The sequence below is a fragment of the Neovison vison genome, chromosome 4 (genome assembly GCF_020171115.1).
Source record: "Neovison vison isolate M4711 chromosome 4, ASM_NN_V1, whole genome shotgun sequence".
In the NCBI taxonomy this organism is placed as follows: Eukaryota; Metazoa; Chordata; class Mammalia; order Carnivora; family Mustelidae; genus Neogale; species Neogale vison.
In genome coordinates, this window is record NC_058094.1 from 163,094,761 (window position 1) to 163,116,443 (window position 21,683).

Consider the following 21,683-nt stretch of genomic DNA (forward strand, 5'->3'; position numbering starts at 1 on the left):
TGCTGACCTCGGACCACACCCTACATGGCTCCTCTGACCAGGTGGCCAGGTAGAAAGGCTGACGGGGATGGTTGGGGATGCGTTTGGGCAAGCCCGTCAGTGAGAGACTCCGCTAGGGACTCATTGCTGACTGCAGTGCAGTGCCCTCCTCCTGTCCCTTCAGTTCCAGAAGCTTCTGGTCCTCCAGAGAGTAATCCACCAAACGTCTACTGAGTGCTGTCTGCACGGGAGCTAACCTGGGGCTCCTGAAGAACCACAAAGGTTCAGCGGACAGTTTCTATGCTTGAGGGCTTCTCAGTCTGGGGGAGTGCCTAATCCTCTCTCTCTCATTGTATGGAAGCCTTGCCACTAGGGAAAGTCTGTGTCAGCTGCTTGGGACTCTGAGGTGAGCTGAATTTCAGACACCGTGACATAAGCCAGTTAACTCATCTCTCTTTGCCTCATTTTTTATCTTCAAACTTAGTTTAATAAGATTCATCACGCTAGAAAAAAAAAAGGCATAAAAACAATTTCGAGGTGTCTTATAGAAGCATTTATTTCTTCTGTAAGTTTATCTAAAAGCAGGGGATATCTCAGGTGAAAGCAGGTTTGGAAGGACATGTTTCAGATATGAGTGGAAGCTGTGTAAGAGTCAGTCGGCCTTCCCAGCTGACGCTCTGAGGTAGAACAGATGTGTCTAGGAGAGCGAGGAAGGCTGCCTCCCAGATCATATTATAGACAGTTCTGAGTTATTTCACATGAGCAGCTTTCAGTCATATCCAATATACATAGTTTTATTAAGTTTTCTATTACATACTCTTTGAGTTGTTTGTCAAGTTCAGTTCTAAAGTAGATAACTTTCAGGGGGCGCCTGGGTGGCTCAGTGGGTTAAGCCGCTGCCTTCGGCTCAGGTCATGATCCCAGGGTCCTGGGATCGAGCCCCGCATCGGGCTCTCTGCTCACCCGGGAGCCTGCTTCCTTCTCTCTCTCTCTGCCTGCTTGTGATCTCTCTCTGTCAAATAAATAAAAAAATCTAAAAAAAAAAAATTTTTTTTAAAAAATAAAAAAATAAAGTAGATAACTTTCAGAACTGGTTGCTAAAAAACACAAGTCTATTTCCATTTGCACTCTTTGTTGACTCTTTGAAATAGTGATTTGTCCAGATATGAAATATTTTTGTAAAATTATGAGGGGGTCATCGGCAAACACCTTTGGTGTGAACTTAGGAGCAATTTGGAATCAATATTGATAATGCTTTATTTCAGCATCTGATCACTCTTTTGGTAAGTCATCTCAAGAGATGGATCCCTCTTGAAATGTTTTAATTGTACTTTTCTTCTTTCCTGACAATCTCTTACTTACAAAGCCCCTCCACGAGAGCTGACAGAGGAAGAAAAACAGCAGATCCTTCATTCAGAGGAATTCCTCATCTTTTTTGATCGGACAATCCGGGTAATTGAAAGAGCACTGGCAGAAGACTCTGACATCTTCTTTGACTACAGCGGTCGAGAGTTAGAGGAAAAAGATGGGTTAGTTTCTTGTGTGCATTAAAAAACAAAACAAAACAAAACAACCCAACCTTGCAATAAATTATTGTTGATTCTAAATTCACTTATGTATTGACTAGGCAAATCCCAAACCAAACAAATCAGAAGAGGATGAAATTCCAGGGTTGATCTTGCTGAACAGCTTTGACTAAAGGCTTTGGTTATAACTTCTGGCTTAGTGTTTCCCTGTAATTATCAGGTGCTTCCGTGAAATGCTTTTGAACTTGATATCTGGGGAACAGTCCAGGTGATAGAGACTGGCAGAGTCACGTACATTGTCCTCTGAGAAAACATTCCTATAAGCAGCAAAGGTGCTTTGTTATATCCAGGAGATCTATTTTTGATGTCTAAGCAAACAGGAAGCCAAATGAAATAAACATGAGATATGGGACCCCTCCACTGGTGTGGGGAGAAAATACTAGAGACTGCAATCCTTCTCCTCTTTTTGATACCATGACCATACATCTGTATATGTCTTGTAGGACACTCATGTGCAGGGCTATATTTAAAGATTAAACAAAAACTAATCAGTAAAAGCAAATGACCCCCAGTCACTTTCTCTGAGACTGTAATGTATGTATTGTAAAGGGCAGGGGTAACCAGCCATCAGCGTGGGGGTACGAGGTGTTGGCACTTTATGAGCTTTGTAAGAAAAATACAGCCAGTTCATAGCCACTGATTTCTTTTGGTCAAGAACAATATGAACAGGTGAGATCACCTGCCTTATGCAGTAGACTTGACTTTTGATTATTTCTGAAATTCAAATACAATTCTCAAAGGACAATGTATTATCATTGAGGATGCTCAAGGGAGTATAACAGAGGCTCCAAAAATAGTTTCAAAAGGGGGTTCTGAAAATGTTCTAACCAGTCGGCAGCAGATTTCGGCTATTTCAAAGAGACAATAATATTTTGAATATGCATGTTACGAGACGCTTTATTTTTCTTTGAAAATGTCATTGCTGTATGGCTCAATTGATTGTCCAGGTCCTGTTTCCCTCTGGGTTACTTGGGCATTTGTACCTCTTGCCCGAGTTTGCAGTGATAGATTTGAGAACGAGTTAGTAGGGGGAAAAAAAAAAAAAGAGTCCTCAGTCAGCTGACTGGAGCCCAAGTAAGTAGTCTGGAGCCCAGCCATCATCTGAACAAGACCATTGGGCTGGTGATACAGGGTGCACGCCAGTGGGGTAAAGCAGAGGAACCCAGAAAAGAGGTGAGAGCAGAGAAATTCCTGAACTGAAGCCCAAGAAATGTAGGCAGTTTTTTATGCAGATCCAAAAGCTGCTGGCACAGAACAAGCCAAGTTACTCAGTTTGCACTCAGTCTTGTGGAGCAAATGCATGACTGGTGCAGAGATCTTCAGAGGGGGTTTTGTGGCCAGTTGAGTATCATCCAAGAAAACACTGGCCAAAGTATATTCCTTGCCCCAGATGCTGTTGTGGTCTATGTTAAGTGTCTAATACGTCTGGTGAATCCTGCGCCCTCCCCTCTGCCTGAGTCATGGTGACACCACTGGCTGCTGAGCAGGGAGGCAACACTGCGGACCGCCCGAAATTATAGGTAGATGGAGGCATGCACATCACCTCTGGTCTAAGGCGAGGTCAGGAGATGTTGATATGATATCAAAGAGTCTCCAGCTGTGCTGGGCTTCCCTTGAGAGCTGGGAGATTTCTAGAGAATTCCGCTTCAGACAGAACTTATTAGGAGGAAGCGAATACTTGAGGGAGAGGCCAAGATGAGAACCTGAAAATCACTTGACATTTCATACCAGCGTTGGAGTAATATGTGGAAACCTTTCCGGGGTGAGGCTAGGAAGAGCATTTCATACAGGAGGGAGGCCACCATTCGCTCTTTGAATTGCGATCAGCCTTTCCCATCTGAACTGAAGCTTTGCCCTCAGAGAGTGTTCTGGGCCATGCTCTTGCCATCTCATTCTTTCAGTACAAACAGCAGAGAGAAAGCCCCATTCTGAAGCATCATATTTGTCTTTGATGTTTAAACCCTTCTAGGGATGTCCAGGCTGGAGCGAACCTTTCTTTCAATCGTCAGTTCTACGACGAGCATTGGTCCAAGCATCGAGTGGTCACTTGTATGGACTGGTCTCTCCAGGTAAGAATTCTTGCTGGGATGGGATGAACTGGGCTGTGTTCTTACGGCATTTGTATTTAAACGAGAGAGAGAGAGAGTGTGTGTTTCTCTCCACTTCTTCAGATATGTTTACCAGCCTGCAGTTCTGTTCTATGCCTGTTGGTTTTCTTTCTCATTTTCCTGAGCTTTCAGTTGAACGTTTGCACACCATCATTCATGTGTACTGAGTAACCCCCATGTGCTACCAGACAAGGAGCAGGCCACTGGTCTGCACAGCTGCTGTCGTGAAGGTCCCCAGGGGTTCCCCCACATCACACTCTGGCTGTTTTGAAGCCTTCCTCTGCCCTGACTTCCTTGTCATCCAGCCTTGTAGACATGCCTGTCATCTAAAAACAATACCCTTCCCCTGAGTTCCACAGCTTCGCTCCTGCTTGTTCTCACATGTCTCCAGGTCCTCGTGGTTGTGCCCTCAGCCTCTACTCTTCCTCCCAACATGCTCTCCGGAGGACGGCTCTTCCACTTCCATGTTCAGCCACCATGTGGCAGCCTGTTTATATCGCCCACCCATCACCCTCCAGAATTCTACTTTGCACAACCAACAGGTCCTCTCAGTTGTCTCATAGAATCTGCAATCACTAGTTCATTATGGTCACACATCCGAATTTTTTTTCCCTACTGCATGTTAAGTTAAAGACGTCACGATATACCCAGCGGCCTTTCTTCATTAACTTCCGTCATTAACATTAGCAACTCTTTTCCTCTCTCCCAGACCTGGACTGTCACTGAGACTGTCCATTTCTCCACTCATGTATTTATCACCTTATGCCTGTGGTATTGCTAACCTTCTCATTGGTCTTCCTAAACCCATGCTTGTCCATCTGTGGTGCTCGGGGCATCTTTGGACACCTAGCCAGGTAATCTTTCTAAAATGCAAATCTGATCACTCCACTCTTTGGATCAAAACTCCCTGTTGGCTCTAAGGGGAAAAGTCTATATTCCTTAGTGTAGTATTCAGAATGAAAGGAGGCAAATTTAGCAGAAGTCACCTTGCTGAAGAGCCAACTGCACTACATGACCAATTACCCGGCACCGAGCCGTTACATAATGTGCACAGAGGCATACAGCCTAGTTGTGGGGTGGCCGGAGTTTGAACCCAGGGGGTTTGACCCCTGAGCTTACGTTCATAAGAGCCATGCTGTGTGCCTTCCTGCAGTGACAATGACATACTACCAATGAGGAAAATAGGAATGATAAATTCTGGACATTTATGTGGAATTACAGTGTATGTTCTTATGGGGAATAATAATCAAGGCTAGCTTTTCATTTGTGTATTTTATGTGCTAAGTACTGTGCCAACTGCTCTGAAGGCATCTTCTTATTTCAGTTTCTTAACTCCAATGAGGCAGCAACCATTAATATTCGCCATTGTGCAGCTGAGGAAATTGAGCCTCAGAGAAGCTTAAGTAACTTGCTAAAAATCACTCAGCTAGGATGTGTGCTATGATGTGGTCTGGAATCTGGAACCAAGAGAGGTTGTAAGTTCCGAACAACAAGAGGCAGACAGCACAGGCCTGCAGAGGTAGTGGAGGTCAGGATCTGTCTCTAGACGACTGGGATTTAGACAACTGGAGGGGAGAAAGAGAGTGTTCTAGACAGAACTGAGAAACAGATGATGTGAAGGGCCTCATCTAATCCTGCTGGAGTACAGGAGAACTGAAGGGAGCGTAATCCCTCAGAGCCCACCTGTCATCAGCCACCAAGTGGGCCGGTGTTCTCTCCTCTTGAGTCACCTTTTCTTCATTTTGATTAAATGTTTTACTTTAATTCCAGGATAGTTAACATACAGTGTTGTATTAGTTCCAGGGGGACGATAGAGTGATTCGACACTTCTGTACACGACTCCGCGCTCGTTGTGATAAGTGTGCTCCCATCCCCACCCTCCTACCCCCCCGCCCCCGGTAACCATCAGTGTGTGCGCTCTGGTTCAGAGTCTGTTTCTTCATTTGTCTCTCTCTCATTTCCTGTGCTCGTTTGAAGAGGAGTGTAATCCCTCACAACCACTGTCATCAGCCACCAAGTGGGCTGGAGTTCTCCCCTCTCGAACCTCCTTTTACATTCAAACACCAGAGCTCGAGCGCCTGATTGTGCAGACACTAACACAAGCAGGGCCCAGCCACTTGCCGCCGGTGTGTGGGTGGTCTGCGAACGTGCTTGGGTGTACGCACAGAAATTAGATCCAAGCCTGAGGAAACACTTAGCTCGGCTCGTTCACTTGTTCTGAGTCTGGAAATTACACAGGAACCTTATCTGACACTTTCAAAGGCAACTTCTACTGTGTTCCCAGGTCGGTTGGTAAAGGTCCCTGAGGAATTGGCAGGCCCAGCCTCAGTGGGGCTGGTCCGGGCCTGGCCATGGTGTACAGTGGCCATATGGACCCTGGATGGATTTGTTTCCACATAGGGTTTGTGTGATGGGGTTTGGGGGAGTTTTTGTTTCTGTTTTTGTTTTCTTGTTTTTTTTAAGAACTGAAATTTTAAAGGACAGAAACTCTACCATGGGGACACCACTTTTACTTTTCACCATTTTTGTGTAACCTGCTCATCTACACTGTAGGGAAGAGGTTCATCGTTCTGAAAAGCATATTTTATACGGAGCCTGAGAAAAAGGAATTGGAGGGGTAGCTGGCTGGCTCCGTCAGGAGAGCATGTGACTCTTGATCTCAGGATTGTGAGTTCAAGTGTCACACTGGTCATGGAGACTACTAAAGGAAAAAAAAAAAAGGAATTGGAACCCTCAGCTCCTACAAACTTTTTTTTTTATTATTATTTACTCATAACATTTTTATGGGGTTCAAAGGACCAGGTTTATATGCGTAGGAGATGAAGAGATCTGAATGGGTCTAGATGGAATTCAATAATATCAGGAAAGAAAACAAGGAGAGAGGCACAATCTTGGAGCCTCGAAGTGGCATATATGTCCAGGGTGTTTGCCTGAGTGGAACTGAGTGGGGAGAAAAGGAAGAAACTGTGAGGTTTCTGCATAGCTTGGCTTTGATCTCCTTGGCTTCTCAAATAAGAACCCTTTAACTTTGCAATATTTGCCAAATATCCACCAAACGTTATACCCTGGAAGAAACTGGGTCCCTTGGGGGGAATTAGGTCAGCTTTGTCATTCACTGACCGTTGTGGAACAGTGCGAGTCAATAACACTCTCCACATACCGCACGACGGCTTTTTCAGCCTTGTCCCAAACCACACTCACACCTTAGTCCCGCCGCATAGAATCCTCTCACAGGGAAACCGCCTTCTCCAACCTTGTAGTCACCCAGCGTATACAGCTGGGTAATCTCTAATAGTCCATTTAGTTTCCAAATCCAGTCACATTTACTGTAGCAAGAAGACTGCTGCAGACACCAACTCCAGTCCACCAACGTGGCTTTGACCCTGACTTTACGCCACGCCCTCTGCTTCTTGCTTGTATTAGCAGACAACTTCCTAATTGGTCTTTCTGCCTCCAGCCTTTCGACTGTTGAGTCCTTGTAAGTATTTTGACCAGACTGATGTTCGTAAAGATTCCTTGTATACTCTCACTGTCGTCTTGGGCAAGTTGCTTGTCTTCTCTTTGCTTCAGCTTCCTCGTTCATAAAATGACGGTGATCATACAGAGCTCACATGCTTATTGTGAGTATTATATGAGTTAATGTATTTACGGCCATAGGACTTAAACAGTGTCTAGTACATAAAAAGTGCTCAATCAATGTGACATCCCACCAAAAGCACAGTAGCAGTAGTATTAGTAGTTGCTGATTATAACCCCCACTGTCCCCAGGGTGAAGTCTAAAGTCACCAGCCTGTATTCAATGGCCTCTGTGATGAAGCCCAGAGGCATTTCAAGCCCTTTCTTCTTGCTTATAGCTTCATGTAACCTGCCTCCCAGCCAAAGGCTATAAGCTAACATCTCCCGGACATGCCCTCCATGGCATTAGTTAAGAAAACTTTACCTCTGGGCCAGTGTGAGCAGAAGAGGGGATGTATTGGAGAGGAACTGGTGTACTTAGGGGATCTGTGGAAGAGAGGAAGAACTGGACTCAGGAAGAGTAGCAGTCTGGGCCGCTTGAGGGACCTCACCGATAGGATGCTGTCATAACCTGACCCATTTGCCAGCCCTGGATTCTGTGTCTCACTTGCAAATGTTTGCTCTGGGTCATGTACCAACTCTGCAGGGAACTAATTGTCCCCGGGACGTCAGATACCCGAATGTTGAGGTGATCTCCAAAGGTGGGAGAATCACCGCAGACCAGGCAGATAAGCAAACCCTCCTATCTGCACCCTGGTCCATATCCCCCGCCCCTTCTCTCCTAATAACACACCGCCTGACAGGGCCCAGTACATGTCTCATTTCTTCTTAGAAGTCCCTTCCAGTTTCTTTCCCTGCCACACCCTGACCCAGCTTAGGTGGTTCTTTTCTCCTCTGTGCTTCTCAGGACCCTTGTTTACATTTCCTCCTCAGCACATATCATGTCCTGCCTTTATGCTTGCCTTATAGTTATTCATAGCTGTGCCTTACCTCCCTGTACGTAAGGTTGAGCTCCTGTAGAGCAAAGCACATTATTGTTGGCATTCTTGTCCCACGTCTCACCTGGCACAGTGCCTTACACGTGTATAGGACACACTGGACACATGCCTCAGGGGACTGAAAGGGAAACGATCTTCGAAGCCAAACAGACTTTGAATAAGGCTCTCACTTCTTTTATTAGCAGTGTAACTCAGAATAAATTACTTACCCCGAGACCCTTGGCTTCTTCGTCTATAGAAATGGGAAAACCGCTTCTACTTTAGAGGATTGCAAGGACCAAATGAGTTCATGTAGCACCCGGCTCGGTGTCTGGCACGTAACGGGCACTGAAACATGTTGGTTCCTTCCCCTCTGATGAATGTCAGGCTTTAATTCTCTGTAGAAGCAAACAGCTTGAGAGCAGACCTGGTAATTTTCAGGTAAAGTTCTCCTAGGTTAAAGGTTGGATAATTCAACCTGATGAGGAATTATAAGCTTCACAAGTGTTCACATTCCCTTTAAAAGTCATAATTTTAGCATTCAAGATTTAAATAATGGTTCAGAGATTTACTCTTCACTTGAGAGTAAGAAAATATGACTAGTCACGTTCAAACACAGTAGAAAAAGACATCTAAGAGGAAACTTCAAAATCAGAAAAACTTGAATGAGATATGAGTTAAATCAGTATCTTTAGGATTTATGATGCCAGTGCCCTGATATTTTACTAAAACTCCCCCTATTTTCAAAAAGGGTTTGAAAGCCAAATAATTTCAACTATTTTTTTAATGGAAAAAAGAAAAGCTACAAGTGGGAGCCAACGATGAGTCCCAGATGTGAAGCTGCAGGATATTAGTGCAGACACATCTGGCTGCTCAGCGGCTACTATGGTGTTGATGTTTACAGAGTTGCTTTTCACATGTGACGTAGTTAAACTTCAGATGGACAGTCTGGAGACTTCTGTGTTTATCTGGATATTAGTTTCTTCAAATGGGCTGTGAATCAAAGGCCTTTCCTAATGGACTTTGGATTCAGCCTCTGCGGAGTGTTTTCTAATAAAGAACGATGCTTCCCCTGGTGGCCATATGCATGTGTCTTGCTGTAGGATCATACTTCCTTCCTCTGCATCAGCCAGCAAGTTGTGACTCCCTCCAGTTTTCTTAAGTTGAGGCTGCTGAACAAATGAGTACGGCCATCTAGAAGACTCAGCTTCAATCAGTTTTGACAGAAAAAAAAAAGTGGATATTTCCACTTATAAGGGCTGCCTTCTGTTAAATATGTATATAGCTTAGTGAAAAGGAAGGGGAAAAATGAAGACATCTATAAACAAAGAGTGATATGCTCTGCTATAATCCTGTTGCTGTTTCTAATGGGGCTGCCTTATGGGAATGCCAGGTAGGAATGGAATTTTCATGAAAGCACTCTCAGAAATATGCCCCCCACCCCCGCCAAGATTCCCCCCCCCCGTTAGTTTAATTACACACACAGCACAGAGCTCACACAGGGTAAGCACGTATTTCTAGTCACTTGAGAGTCATTATTTTACTGGTTGTGGTTCTTGCACTTATGCTTTTAATTGTTGGCATTATTTGACAACAAAGGATTAAATATAAGGTATTTCTACTGAGAGCAGAGTCACTGAAATAAAAAGACCATTTGTATTTTAATAGATTTTGACATAGTTGATTATGTGCTAGGAGTTATAAGACACTAGATTTAGAAGTTAATAAAAATAAGTCCCTATGCTCAGAGACAGCTTACAGACTACTAAGAGACATAAGTGGGAAACAAAAACCATAGCACAGTTTGACAAGGTCTTTAACGGAGGAACACACATAATGCTAAGGGAGCCCGTGAGGAGGAAGCGGGGGTGGTGGCTGGCTCGTTGGGATTGTTTGGAGGATTTGATCTGGGAGTTACTGTTAGAAACAACACAGACGAGGCATCCCATTAAGAGTTATTATGAAACTCCTGGGCACAGAGGCTGTCCTGTGAACCTGAGAACTAACCCATGAGGCAGAGACTTAGGGTGTGGGGTAGAGGAGGTAAGGGGGTAGTAAGAGATGAAGCAGAGGAGTTAGACAGTGACAGACCATGAAGGACCTTATAGGACCTGGGTTTAATCTGGAAAGTGAGGACGCGTCATTAAAGTATTTTGAGCAGAGGAGTGACTTAGCCAACTGTATGTTTTGTAAAGTCACATTGACAAAGGATAGAGAGTGGAATAGGGGAGGGGTGGGCCTGGCAAGCCTGCCGGCCAGAAGCCATTCAGGAAGCTGTTGCCTTGATTCAGATAAGAAATTAGTGGAGGAGGGACGTCTGGGTGTCTCAGTCACTTAAGCATCTGCCTTCAGCTCAGGTCATGATCCCAGGGTCCTGGGATCAAGTGTACATTGGGCTCCTGGCTCAGTAGAGTCCGCTTCTCCCGCTCCCTCCAGCCCTGCTACTTACCCTCTCTTGCTCTCGCTCTCTCTCTCTCTCTCTCTCTCTGTCTCATAAATAAATAAAATCTCTTAAAAAAAAAAAAAGAAAGAAAGAAAAGTAGTTGAGGAGAACCTCACCTTAAGGATGGAAAGAAAACATGCATTTGAAAGGTACTGAGGCAGGAGTATAACACAGTACATGGGGGTAAGAAAGAGAAAGGAGTAAAGATGAACATGGAGTGTCTGGGGTTTGGGCAGGTGGTGGAAGGCACCCAAAAGAGGAGACATGGGAAGAGCACGAGGTTTTGTAGAAGGCAAGAAGCTCATTCCTTTAAATGCATAACTGATGTGCTATGGACGACTCAGAAAAATCTCCAGTTTGCAGTTCTGCAACTGAGAGAGACATCAAGCTTGGAGATACAGATTTGGAAATTTTTCAGCATATTAATGCGTATTAGAGCCATTGGAGTAGATGAGACCACCCAGGAAGAACGTATGGACAGAGAGCCCCCAAAAGGGCAGAAAACAGCCCACCACCCTCTGTGGAATATAGGTATTAGAAGGAGACTCTCTAGGGACTAAAAAGAATGGTCAGGAAGAGAATCAGGAGAGACAGTTGTAATGGAAGCCAACAAAGGAGAAAGAAGGGAGTAGTCCAAGAGTCAGAGAATGCAGAGAGGTCAAGTAACGTGTGTATATGGCAGTTACTGGTGACGCTCGCAAGCCCACGTGGAACGCTGGAAACAGAAAGCGGAATGCAATAGGGTGAAGCAGTAATCGGTATTAAGCATGCCTCAACTCCTAAAAACGTGCCATTTCAATGACGTAATATAACATCTGTCTATAAGAATAAGGGAGTTTTCTTTGTGTCGGCAACTTGACGTAACTCCTCCTTGTGACCTCTTCCGTGCAGTACCCCGAGCTGATGGTGGCTTCCTACAACAACAACGAGGACGCTCCCCACGAACCAGATGGCGTGGCTTTGGTTTGGAACATGAAGTTTAAGAAAACCACACCAGAATACGTCTTCCACTGTCAGGTAGGAGTCAGCAGAGTGAAAATAACTTCTGTCTCCCACTAGACCAAATATAGTCCATGCTGCCTTGCATCTCTCTGTCTTACGTGCCGAGGAAGAGCCGAGGTTAAAAATGGAATTGTTGACAATTTGGGAAAATTCCCCCACAGTAACCTCATGTTTGGGGAAAGTGGCCACTCTCTCCAAACAGTGAGGAAGCCCAGTGGGGGACTGTGTGTCATTTTCTTTCTATTTAAAACAGCCCCCCTGAGGATGAGTTCATAAAGACCTCGCACTTATGAAGAAATCCTGGTGTACCACTTCCTCTGCTCACAGCAGCACATGCTTGCCCACCCATGTGGACATCCTCAGAGCTCCTCCATTTCCTGCTTCCTCCTCCCTCTGACATGGAGTTCAGTGGAACGTGGCCAGTTTTAAGTTTACGGGTGCCATCTTGCATCCAGATAATAACATTTCCGTAGCTGCCGTAGGCGAATACTTACCATGAACCTTTTTTGGAATTGTTGAGAAACATAGATGCCAGTTTCAGTTCAAGTGTGAGGATCATTTCAAACAGTTTCAGATATTTTGCTCCTTTTGTCTCCTGACACACTTGTCTTCTTTTCTATCCAACATAATACAGGCTGAAATGTATTTTACACTTGCGCACATTCGGCTTTGCTCCCTTGCCATGACTCTGCCTAAATAATAGGCCTCAGCAGTGGCCAATACACCAACTCCTTTATTATCATCCCAGTCCTGTGATTAGGCATAGGAAAATGCAAAACAAACTTCCCAGCTCAAAGTTTCAGTTCCTCACATATTATGATTTTGAGGCAGAGTGACAGATTGCTCCGAATACAAATACCTCAGCCAAAGAGGGTAAACCTGTTGATATTTGGAAGTTTAGTGACATTTTATATCTAAGAGCTGAGTATCATTTTGAACTAAAATATGTTTAGACTTTAGGACGTTATCAGATGTAATTTGGGGAACAGGAGCTGCTGGAATAAAAGTCCCAGCTTCAACCTGATTGAGTAACCTCTAACTCCGGCCATGTTTTTCTCATTTGCAATCTTAAAAACAACAAGAAATCTAGGTCTGCATAGTAAATAACCTTTAGTTTTTGAACCTTTGAAATAAGAACAGCTTTTTCTTTTTTTTTAAGATTATCAAATTTGTCAGTTTGATACACTCTTTCTGTAAACACAGAAGCACAAAATCCTCATCTTGTTCAGGTTTAAGAGGTTTGCCAAATTACCAACAAAATACTAAAAGGGTTGTATGATAAGCAGAAGCACATTTTGGAAAAACAGTGCCACCTAAACCATTTTGATATTACAAAAAGTACGTCTTGATTTTTAAAAATTATAAAAGGTTAACACATTTTGTTTTGGTCAATGCACATGTTTATGGTAATTTTTAAAATTGTATTAACTGATTATCAGTAGCCTGTGACAATAACAACTTGGTAAAATGCTTAATATTCACAGCATTGCATAGTAAACAGGTCAGTAGGAGCCTAATAATGTTGAATGAAGACACAGACTCTCAAGGTCTTTAGAATTAACTGGAATTTTAAAATTCCCTACTTTATCACACAATGGTTAATACCAGTGTTGACTGAAAGGAGCATCTTCTCTTTCCTTCCTGATATCTTTGGGATCATTTACTGAAAATTGCACCAACACACATTTAATGTCATTATTAGTTTCTCCCTTAAATGATACAGTATATGAATTTTAGGAGAAAACTATTTCTTGATTTCAAAAAAAGAAGGAAGATGGGGTGCCTGGGTGGCTCAGTGGGTTAAAGCCTCTGCCTTTGGCTCAGGTCATGATCCCAGGGTCCTGGGATCGAGCCCCACATCGGGATCTCTGCTCAGCAGGGAGCCTGCTTTCTCCTCTCTCTCTCTGCCTGCCTCTCTGCCTACTTGTGATTTCTGTCTGTCAAATAAAGAAATAAAATCTTAAAAAAAAAAAAAAGAAGAAGAAGGAAGATAGTAAAAAGTGAGGAAGGGAGGGAGGAGGAGGGAAAGTCAAGTCAAGTTAGAAGTACTCTCAAAAGCCTACCAAAAGATGCTGACCAAAATATCTCTGTATCCCTCAAATCCCTGCTATTGTCTTCATTTTTTCTGGTGGCCACAAGCAGGTGGGATTCTAAACTCTGCTTAGCATTCTCACTGGGAGAAAATTAAGGATTCTAATATTTTTAAACTTTGGGGTTTGTTAAATAATGTGCAATACATGTGAAGACTCCATACTGTAGGCATCAAAGAAAAGCTATAGAATTTAACCACACACGTTTAAAGGTGCTGAGACTCATGATTGTGCTGCTTATATAGAAATGATAAGTAGTTCATATAAATGACCCTTCATGCTCATGACAGCCACATTTATAAAATCTTATGAAAACCTAAATGCTGACTACCATTATACTACTTAACTTCTGTTATTTAATTATTTCTCCTAAACTAACCTCAGTGTAGGGGATAGAATTATCACCAGCTTCAGAACGTTGAAAGGAAAAGAGCTTCGGTCCCTCTCCTGAGAGGAGGAAAAGGAAGAAATGGGCATAGCAAAAGTTGTCGTGAAGCCCTTCTGAGGATCCTTGGTGTATTAGTCAAACTTCTCCAGAAAAACAAAATCAATAGGAGATAGATGGATAGATAGATAGATAGAAAGAAAGAAATAGACACACGGAGAGAAATTTAGAATTGGTACTTCTTCAGGAAACTAGTCTTTGCTCTGAAGGCCTTAAACTGTTGGGATGAGGTTCACCCACATTATGGAGGCTAATCTACTTAAAGTCTGCTGGCTTAAATGCAAATTACATTTAAAAAATACTTTTATACCCACATTTAGACTTGTATTTGACCAAAACCCCAGATTCCATAGCCTAGCCAAGTTGACACATTAAAATTAACCATCATACCTGAATTTCACCTCAGACCAATCCAGGAAACCAGTATCTTTAATAACTCCTGAAGTCTTACTAATTCCTTATTACTTTGGGCTAGTAAGCAAATATACCTAGAAAGATCAACTTTGAAAGTATTAGACTTTAAATGAGTGGAAGCTTTCCTAAGAGGTGAGAAAAAACAGTAATTTGAGGACATGGAAAATATCTCTGTGACATTACATTTATGGGGGAAAAAAAGATACTAACATGTACTGAGAATCTGTTATTTACATTCATTGTCATAAACCCCTGTTACTCCCCCAGATTAGAACCTGCAAGAGAAGTCATGAAACTAGGGCAGGTGTCTGTGAATAGCCAAGCCAAGTCTAAAGTCAGCTCTTTTTTAACTCTGAAGTGCGTGCATTATGTCATACAACATTTATTGGGGATTCGGCCAGGGTCCTCTGGGTGGGTGGCTTGGGGGATGGTAAATAAAGAAGAAATGGAACAGAGCTGTGTTCTCCATCTTGGCTGATCATTGCCGGCACCTGGAGAGCTATAAGAACTATTTATGCGTGCATCCCATGGGCAGAGATTCTGATCATTAGTCCCTAGTCTAGCCTGGACGTTTTTAAAATATCCCAGGTTGGGGTGCCTGGGTGATGCGGTCGGTTGAGCATGTGACTCCTGGTTTTGGCACAGGAATGATCTCAGGGTCATGAGATCGAGCACCCTGTTGGGCTTCATACTCAGCCCAGAGTCTGCTTAAGACTCTTCCTCCTCCCTCTCTCTCTTTCTTTGCAACACCCCCCCCCACACGTGCATTCTCTCTCTCTCAAACAAATAAATACGCTTTAAAAAAAAAAAAAAGGAGAAGTTCCCAGATCATCTGAATATGCAGTAATACTTGGAAAACACCAGGATGTAGAGGCGAGATGAAGAAAGAGGGTGATAAGGTGACAAAACTAGTCGGTCTCTTTATTTGGAAGTGTGGGACTTTTCTTCTTGCCCCACACATCCCTTTCCCTCTTTGGCCCAAACTAGGGTGCTATTTCTTGCCTTTATTTCTCTGGTGCTGATATCCTACCTGACTCAAACTGAGAGATTTCCTAACCACCTCCCCAGCCCCTTCCCACTTTCCCATCCCCACCCCAGACACCCTGTACATGCACTCGCCTCTGTGGGGAATGATCAGAAGACCCAGAGTGGTTGTTCCAGGAATGGGCTCAAGAACACGTTGAACATGACATTGGAAGAATGTGAATTGGAGAGTACCATTTCCTTTAGGATAGTGGTACACCATGCTATAGTGGATATCTATAAAGTTAGGATCAAAGCCAGGTCATATCCATGACTCACAAAAGAAAACCTAATTGCTGTAATACGGAGTATGGCTGCGCTAGTGAGAGACCAAACCCAGTGCTGCCTGGGCAGTCAGGGAAGTCATACATGAGTTAGTGGTTGGCCGCTGGGAATGATAAGGGCAGTTTGGTTACCATGCCCTGAACTTGAATAATTACAGTGTAATATCATTGGTCTATATTTTACATTTTCCTAGCATTTCCGCCTTCACGATCTCATTGATTCTCCCAAAGGGAAGTGACAAAGATATTATTCTCTCGGTTGTACTTGAAGTGTTCATGGCTCATGGGCAGTAGAGTCAGTCCTGGACCGGAAGCCCCATCTACTGGCTATATCACACCATCCATCACACCACATTCCACCATAATGCGGGGATGTGGGACTTGAGAGCAAAGGCTACACAGTCCATTCAAGGTGCATTTTTGGCTGCCTGTCATTTTATGATATCAATTAAGCATGATCCTAGAATTGGCTCTCCTTACCATCTTCTTCTAAACCTAAGGGGAATTTGAAGAACCCACAGAATTACAATCAATACCTGCAAGATAAAAATCAGAACCCCTACTCACAAACGTATTACTTTTCTTCTCTATCCTTTCTGATCTTTGGTCAAGTTTATTTACTACAATTTGTTCCTTCTAAATTTCAAAATGAGACAGTGTGCTTCGTAGGAAGGAATATGGATAGGGAGAAAACATGGGCACCTTACGATGCGTGTACTGGTACCCTTTTGGAATACTGCATGAGCTATCCATTTCTTGTTGGTCTTTTGGATTGTTTGTACTCTTCAGAACAACATCATTGCAAACCAATCCGATGGCTTGGAAAAACAGCATTTCTGGCACTGGAAAGCAAATGCACAAGACACAGGCATCAGTTCAGGGTTCTTTTGTAAAGACTGACAGGCTTTTAGCCCAATCATCAAAAGATTGCTAAGTAGGAAGGCTCATCTCTCCCTGTTACAAATAGCAAGGCCAAACACCTTTTACTTCTATGGGCAGTTTCATGTCTTTGCTAAGCTGAATTCTTAGTGTGGGCTCTGGTCCTGCATTTTCTATTTTCATTTCTGGAAGAGCTGTCCATACTTGGAAAACATCGGTGGCCTGTGCATAGAAATCAGCGTGTCAGCCCCACCGCACAGCCTGGCAGGGCTCCTACCATCTTCTGTAGTGGCCTCCACACGCTGTCATTAGATTATGCATTCTGACCACCCTGCAGTGCTTACCCTGGTGTGGTCTTTCTCTTTCAAATGGAATGAATAGAATCAGAAATACAGATCTTAGAATTATCTGTATTGAGGTAAGTGGAAAAGCTATATTTAGAGCCTTGGCCTGGTCGGAGGTTTTTATTTTTACTTTTATTTTTTCCTGATTTGGTTTCTTTGTTCTTAGCATTCTCTTTTTAAAGAGTATTTGACAATGACCTGAAGCTGACAAGGACCTGAACCCCCAGCCCTTATTTCAGAGGGAAAGCAGACTGTAGAGTAATACTAACTTCATTTGTATCCGTGTTTAAAATCCTCAGTTAGCTTTTCTTCTTATGTGTGGTTTCGCTTCTCATTAAGATTCTATAAAGGGTATAGATGAGATTGCAACTCATGGCTTTCACCATCTAGTTTTTGGTTCTGGGTGAGGTTCCCACTGACCTTGAAGAGAACTACCCCCATGAAGAGAGATGGGAACACAGGAGGGAATGTGGGCTGGTGGTTAGGAGGGGGACGGAAAGTCGGGGCTTGGCTTCTAGCTGCCCACACTGCTGAGTCACCTGGGGGAGTTGCCGAGGCTTTGTTGTCATGTTGTGGAAAAGAGACTTCCTGCCATCTCAGTGGAACTATGAGGTTTATTGCAATGAACTTGATGTCTTCTCACATCAGTTTTTGTCCTCCACCACCCCCTCCCCCCACCCCGCCCAAAACACACTTACAAACACAGCCCAGATTGTGGTCCATAATCCAGAACAACAAAACAGGTATGGACATAAAGATAGACATTAATTTAAATGCATTTTCTAAGGAGTGCTTTGACCAGAGAAGTGTTAGAATTTGATTTAGGAATTTTAATTTTACTTAAATGAAGGGTAATTTTCATATGCCCTGACTGATTAAAAAAAAAGAGGAAAAGAAAAGAAAAGAAATGGCATTTTTCTATATTTTCTTGAATGTAGCAAGGAGTGGTTATTCAATAGAAGTTAAAAAGAGGAGAGGGTTATGAAAGTTATTAACGGGAAACCTCACTAAAATGAAGTCAGGAGGTTTCAGAAGAGGGAGTTCTCACCCGCTACTGCTCCTGGTCAGTTGCAGACCCTACAGGAAGAGACAGACTTGGCCTGGCGCATGGATACTGCTCTACTTCTCCAGCCAAAGAAGGAAGCACTTCCCTCATCCCCACTCCCCACAGGCAATGTCTCAGCCAATGAAAAACCACCTCCTTGGAACTTCCAGGTCACTCCAGTGGACTTTAGTTGACAACATCCGTTCCACCTTACCCCGTTTCCCCTTAAAAAGCCTGCCTCACTCCCCCACCCCTCCAATCCCACCAACTTGCCTATGGTTTTGCTGCCACTTGTTTGTCTTGGGTTGCAATTCTCTTTTTTATTCCTGAATAAACCCATATTTTGCTGGTAAAATCCCTGGCAGCTTTTAAGGTTAACAGGATGAAGAATTAGAAAGTTCTTTGACAACTAGGGCTACATATTCAAAATGGTTTCCTGGGGTGACCAAAGTCAAAGCATATGATAGGTGCTTAGTAATTAGAGAACAAAGTGCATGGACACAGGACATGCTAACTAATGGAAGTAAACCCAGGCAGCTTTCCTTGTGATAACGGGTGTACTGCAGGCTGGAGAAACCCAAAAGTGACATCTCAACCATTGTTATGTAGATTATGATCCACTCTTTGAAGCAGACAGCTGTGGAAAACCAAAGAACACATCTGACGTAAATGTAAAATTACATAATAGATATAGAATATATGGATCGGACAAGAGGAGGAGCAGCACAGCACCTAGTTTGTGCCTTTAGGAAAAGACATAAGGAAATTGACATGTACAAGCACGGCATGGACATTGGGAAATACTTCTTTTATGCTGATTGAGTATGACTGATACAATGACTGAGGCTTGAGCTAGACACTGATTAAGTCAAACAGCAGGAGCATCTTTCCTCTTTTGGCCCAGGAAGCTGGGAGCAGAGAAAAATGTCCTCCCGGCTCTCGTTATCTGCCCTCTTTCTGGAATCTTCTCCCCAAAATAATAGTACAGGCAGAATTGATGATTGGGATTCATTTAGGGAAATTAGAATTACCAGCAGGATTTTGGCAGATGGATTGTGTCACAACAATTCCTTATCTGAAAATAGCAGTGGAGGAGATTGTATACCTTACAAGTGACTGAGTGAGCTCTTTGATGCAGAGGATACCATGAGAATACACCTTAGAACAAATCCTTGTTTAATTGTTTTCTTTGTCTTATCATCTCGTATTGCAAGTGATCAAGCCGAAGTTTGGTATTATTACAAAGCCTGAGACTTCCCAGTGTTTCCTCTGCCCCATTCTTGTACCCATATTCCTGAAGGCACAGGAGTCCAACACTAAAGATTTTATTCAATTCCCTAAGCGCCCTTCTTTCCTTTCCCACACCCTGAACTGTCTGAGCTGGGCTCTCTCCAGTTGTGCTTCATCAGGGAACTGCCCCAGGAATTACTGATGCTATGCAATGAAAGCCAGGGGTCAATAAGAGCAGATTTTCTAGCCCATCCCTCCCCTCATCCTCACCACTCTGCCACCCAGCCATTCACTGAGGTCAGAGAAGCCTCAGTGTCAGGGAAATGGGTATTTTTAGGGAGCGGGTTTCTACTGCCCTTTTAGGATTTTTGTCAGGATAAAAGAGATTATATAGGTGTATCAGTCTGCTGGGGCTGCCATAAAAAAATAAATAAATAAAATAATGATAATGCCGGGCGCCTGGGTGGCTCAGTGGGTTAAGCCGCTGCCTTCGGCTCAGGTCATGATCTCAGGGTCCTGGGATCGAGTCCCGCATCAGGCTTTCTGCTCAGCAGGGAGCCTGCTTCCCTCTCTCTCTCTGCCTGCCTCTCCATCTACTTGTGATTTCTCTCTGTCTACTTGTGATTTCTCTCTGTCAAATAAATAAATAAAATCTTTAAAAAAAAAAATAAAATAATGATAATGCCATAGGCTTTGTGGCCTAAACAACCGGAAATAACTTTCCCACCATTCTGAGATCCAGGTGGCAGCCATTTTGGTTTCTGGTGAGGACTCTCTTCCTGGCTTACAGACACCTCCCTTCTAGAGATGTCCTCACTTGGTAGAGAGAGTAAAAAGAGCAATCTCTTTTTACTGATTACCTGCCAAAGGCCCCATCTCCAAGTAAAAACACAATGAGGGGTAGAGCTGCAACATATAAATTTGTGGGAGATCTGCCCATTGGTAGAGCTTGGAGTGGAGTCCACTGGCTGGCGGATGAACTCACAGTGTAGGTGGTGTGCTATGTGAAGGGCATGTCTTTCACTAACACCACAAGGTTCTCTTGTCCAATGAGTGGGGTTGGATAGTAATTCTTGCTACAAGTAAAAAAAAAAAAAAAAAAAACATTTGGGAGATATAATTCAGTCTATAGCAATAAGTGAACTGAACCCATTGGGTTCAAGAACTGAACCCCTGGGGCAAGAATAATGAAGATGGAGTTGGCCCAAGTTTTGCTTTCATATAAGACCAAATTAGCGTGCTGGGTAAGAACTGTGCCTCCTGAGGACATAGGTTCCAGGGCCGCCCTATATGGAGCTTCCATTCTCTGGAATATCAGATCGCGTTTTCCTTTAGAATACATTTTAATACAGGCGAAAGTAGGTTTAAAAGAATACCAGGAGTGGGGCGCCTGGGTGGCTTGCGGGTTAAAGCCTCTGCCTTCAGCTTGGGTCATGATCCCAGGGTCCTAGGATCGAGCCCCGCATCTGGCTCTCTGCTCAGCAGGGAGCCTGCTTCCTCCTCTCTCTCTCTGCCTATTTGTGATCTGTCTGTCAAATAAATAAATAAAATCTTTTAAAAAAAATAAATAAAAAATACCAGGAGTTTATTAAAAAAATTTTTTTAAAAATGGAAATGAAATGAAACAAAACAAAATGAAAAGGAAAGGAAAGAGAAAGTCTCAGAAGGGCAACCCTCTCCCTCAGAGTTGTGGATGTGAGGACCCGACACAGGAGAGGGAACTGAACTGCACGAAGGTGGGCTGTAGTAATACCCCAGGCCACGTTAGCATCCACTGAGAATGTTTTAGGCTGTACCACCTTAAAGAGGGGTGCTGTGCAATGCCTTGGCATCTTTATATTCTAAGCACAGATCCACTTCTGGACTTCAGGCCAGCTATTTCTTAAAAATAGACCTTTTTCCCCCCTCTCTACAAACGTGATCAAAACCTTTTGATTTACGGATGTCTTTAAGTTGCCTAATATTGTTGGAAAGAGATTGTTTGAACATACCGCGTTATTAGTTAATTTGAGATGTTCATAGTCCCTAGTAGTCACATTATCATTTTAATTCATTTCAGATTAGTGGTTCTCAGCAAAAAGCTAACCCTTCCATTTCTGTGATTAATTCTTGAAATTCCTTAAAGGCATTATTATTGAAGAGAATTTGTGAAAGTGGAATCATCATCCTTATTTCTGGGGGAAGTTTTTAACCTCTGTTGTAACAAGTAGTCTACACTTTGCTTTTACCATGCTTATATTTGATTTAAAAATTTAAAATGGTATGTTCATTATTAGCCAAAGAATTAAACAGGGTACTGCTTTTCTCAATCAAAAGAT

At 43.3% G+C, this 21,683-nt stretch overlaps 1 protein-coding gene and 1 non-coding gene across 8 annotated transcripts in view; both read left to right on the plus strand.

Annotated features, from left to right (window-relative positions):
- Window positions 1–21,683, plus strand: part of DYNC1I1 (dynein cytoplasmic 1 intermediate chain 1) — a 304,592-nt gene that overhangs the window by 190,217 nt on the left and 92,692 nt on the right. For all 7 annotated transcript variants that reach the window (XM_044246078.1, XM_044246080.1, XM_044246079.1 and 4 more), the window contains 3 exons: window positions 1,346–1,508; window positions 3,535–3,634; window positions 11,501–11,626. In XM_044246078.1, coding sequence (XP_044102013.1) covers window positions 1,346–1,508; window positions 3,535–3,634; window positions 11,501–11,626 — 389 coding nt within the window. The remainder of the gene's footprint in view (window positions 1–1,345; window positions 1,509–3,534; window positions 3,635–11,500; window positions 11,627–21,683) is intronic.
- LOC122905778 lies at window positions 20,297–20,449 on the plus strand. The gene has a single exon (XR_006384454.1). It is a non-coding gene; the product is annotated as a small nucleolar RNA SNORA62/SNORA6 family (small nucleolar RNA).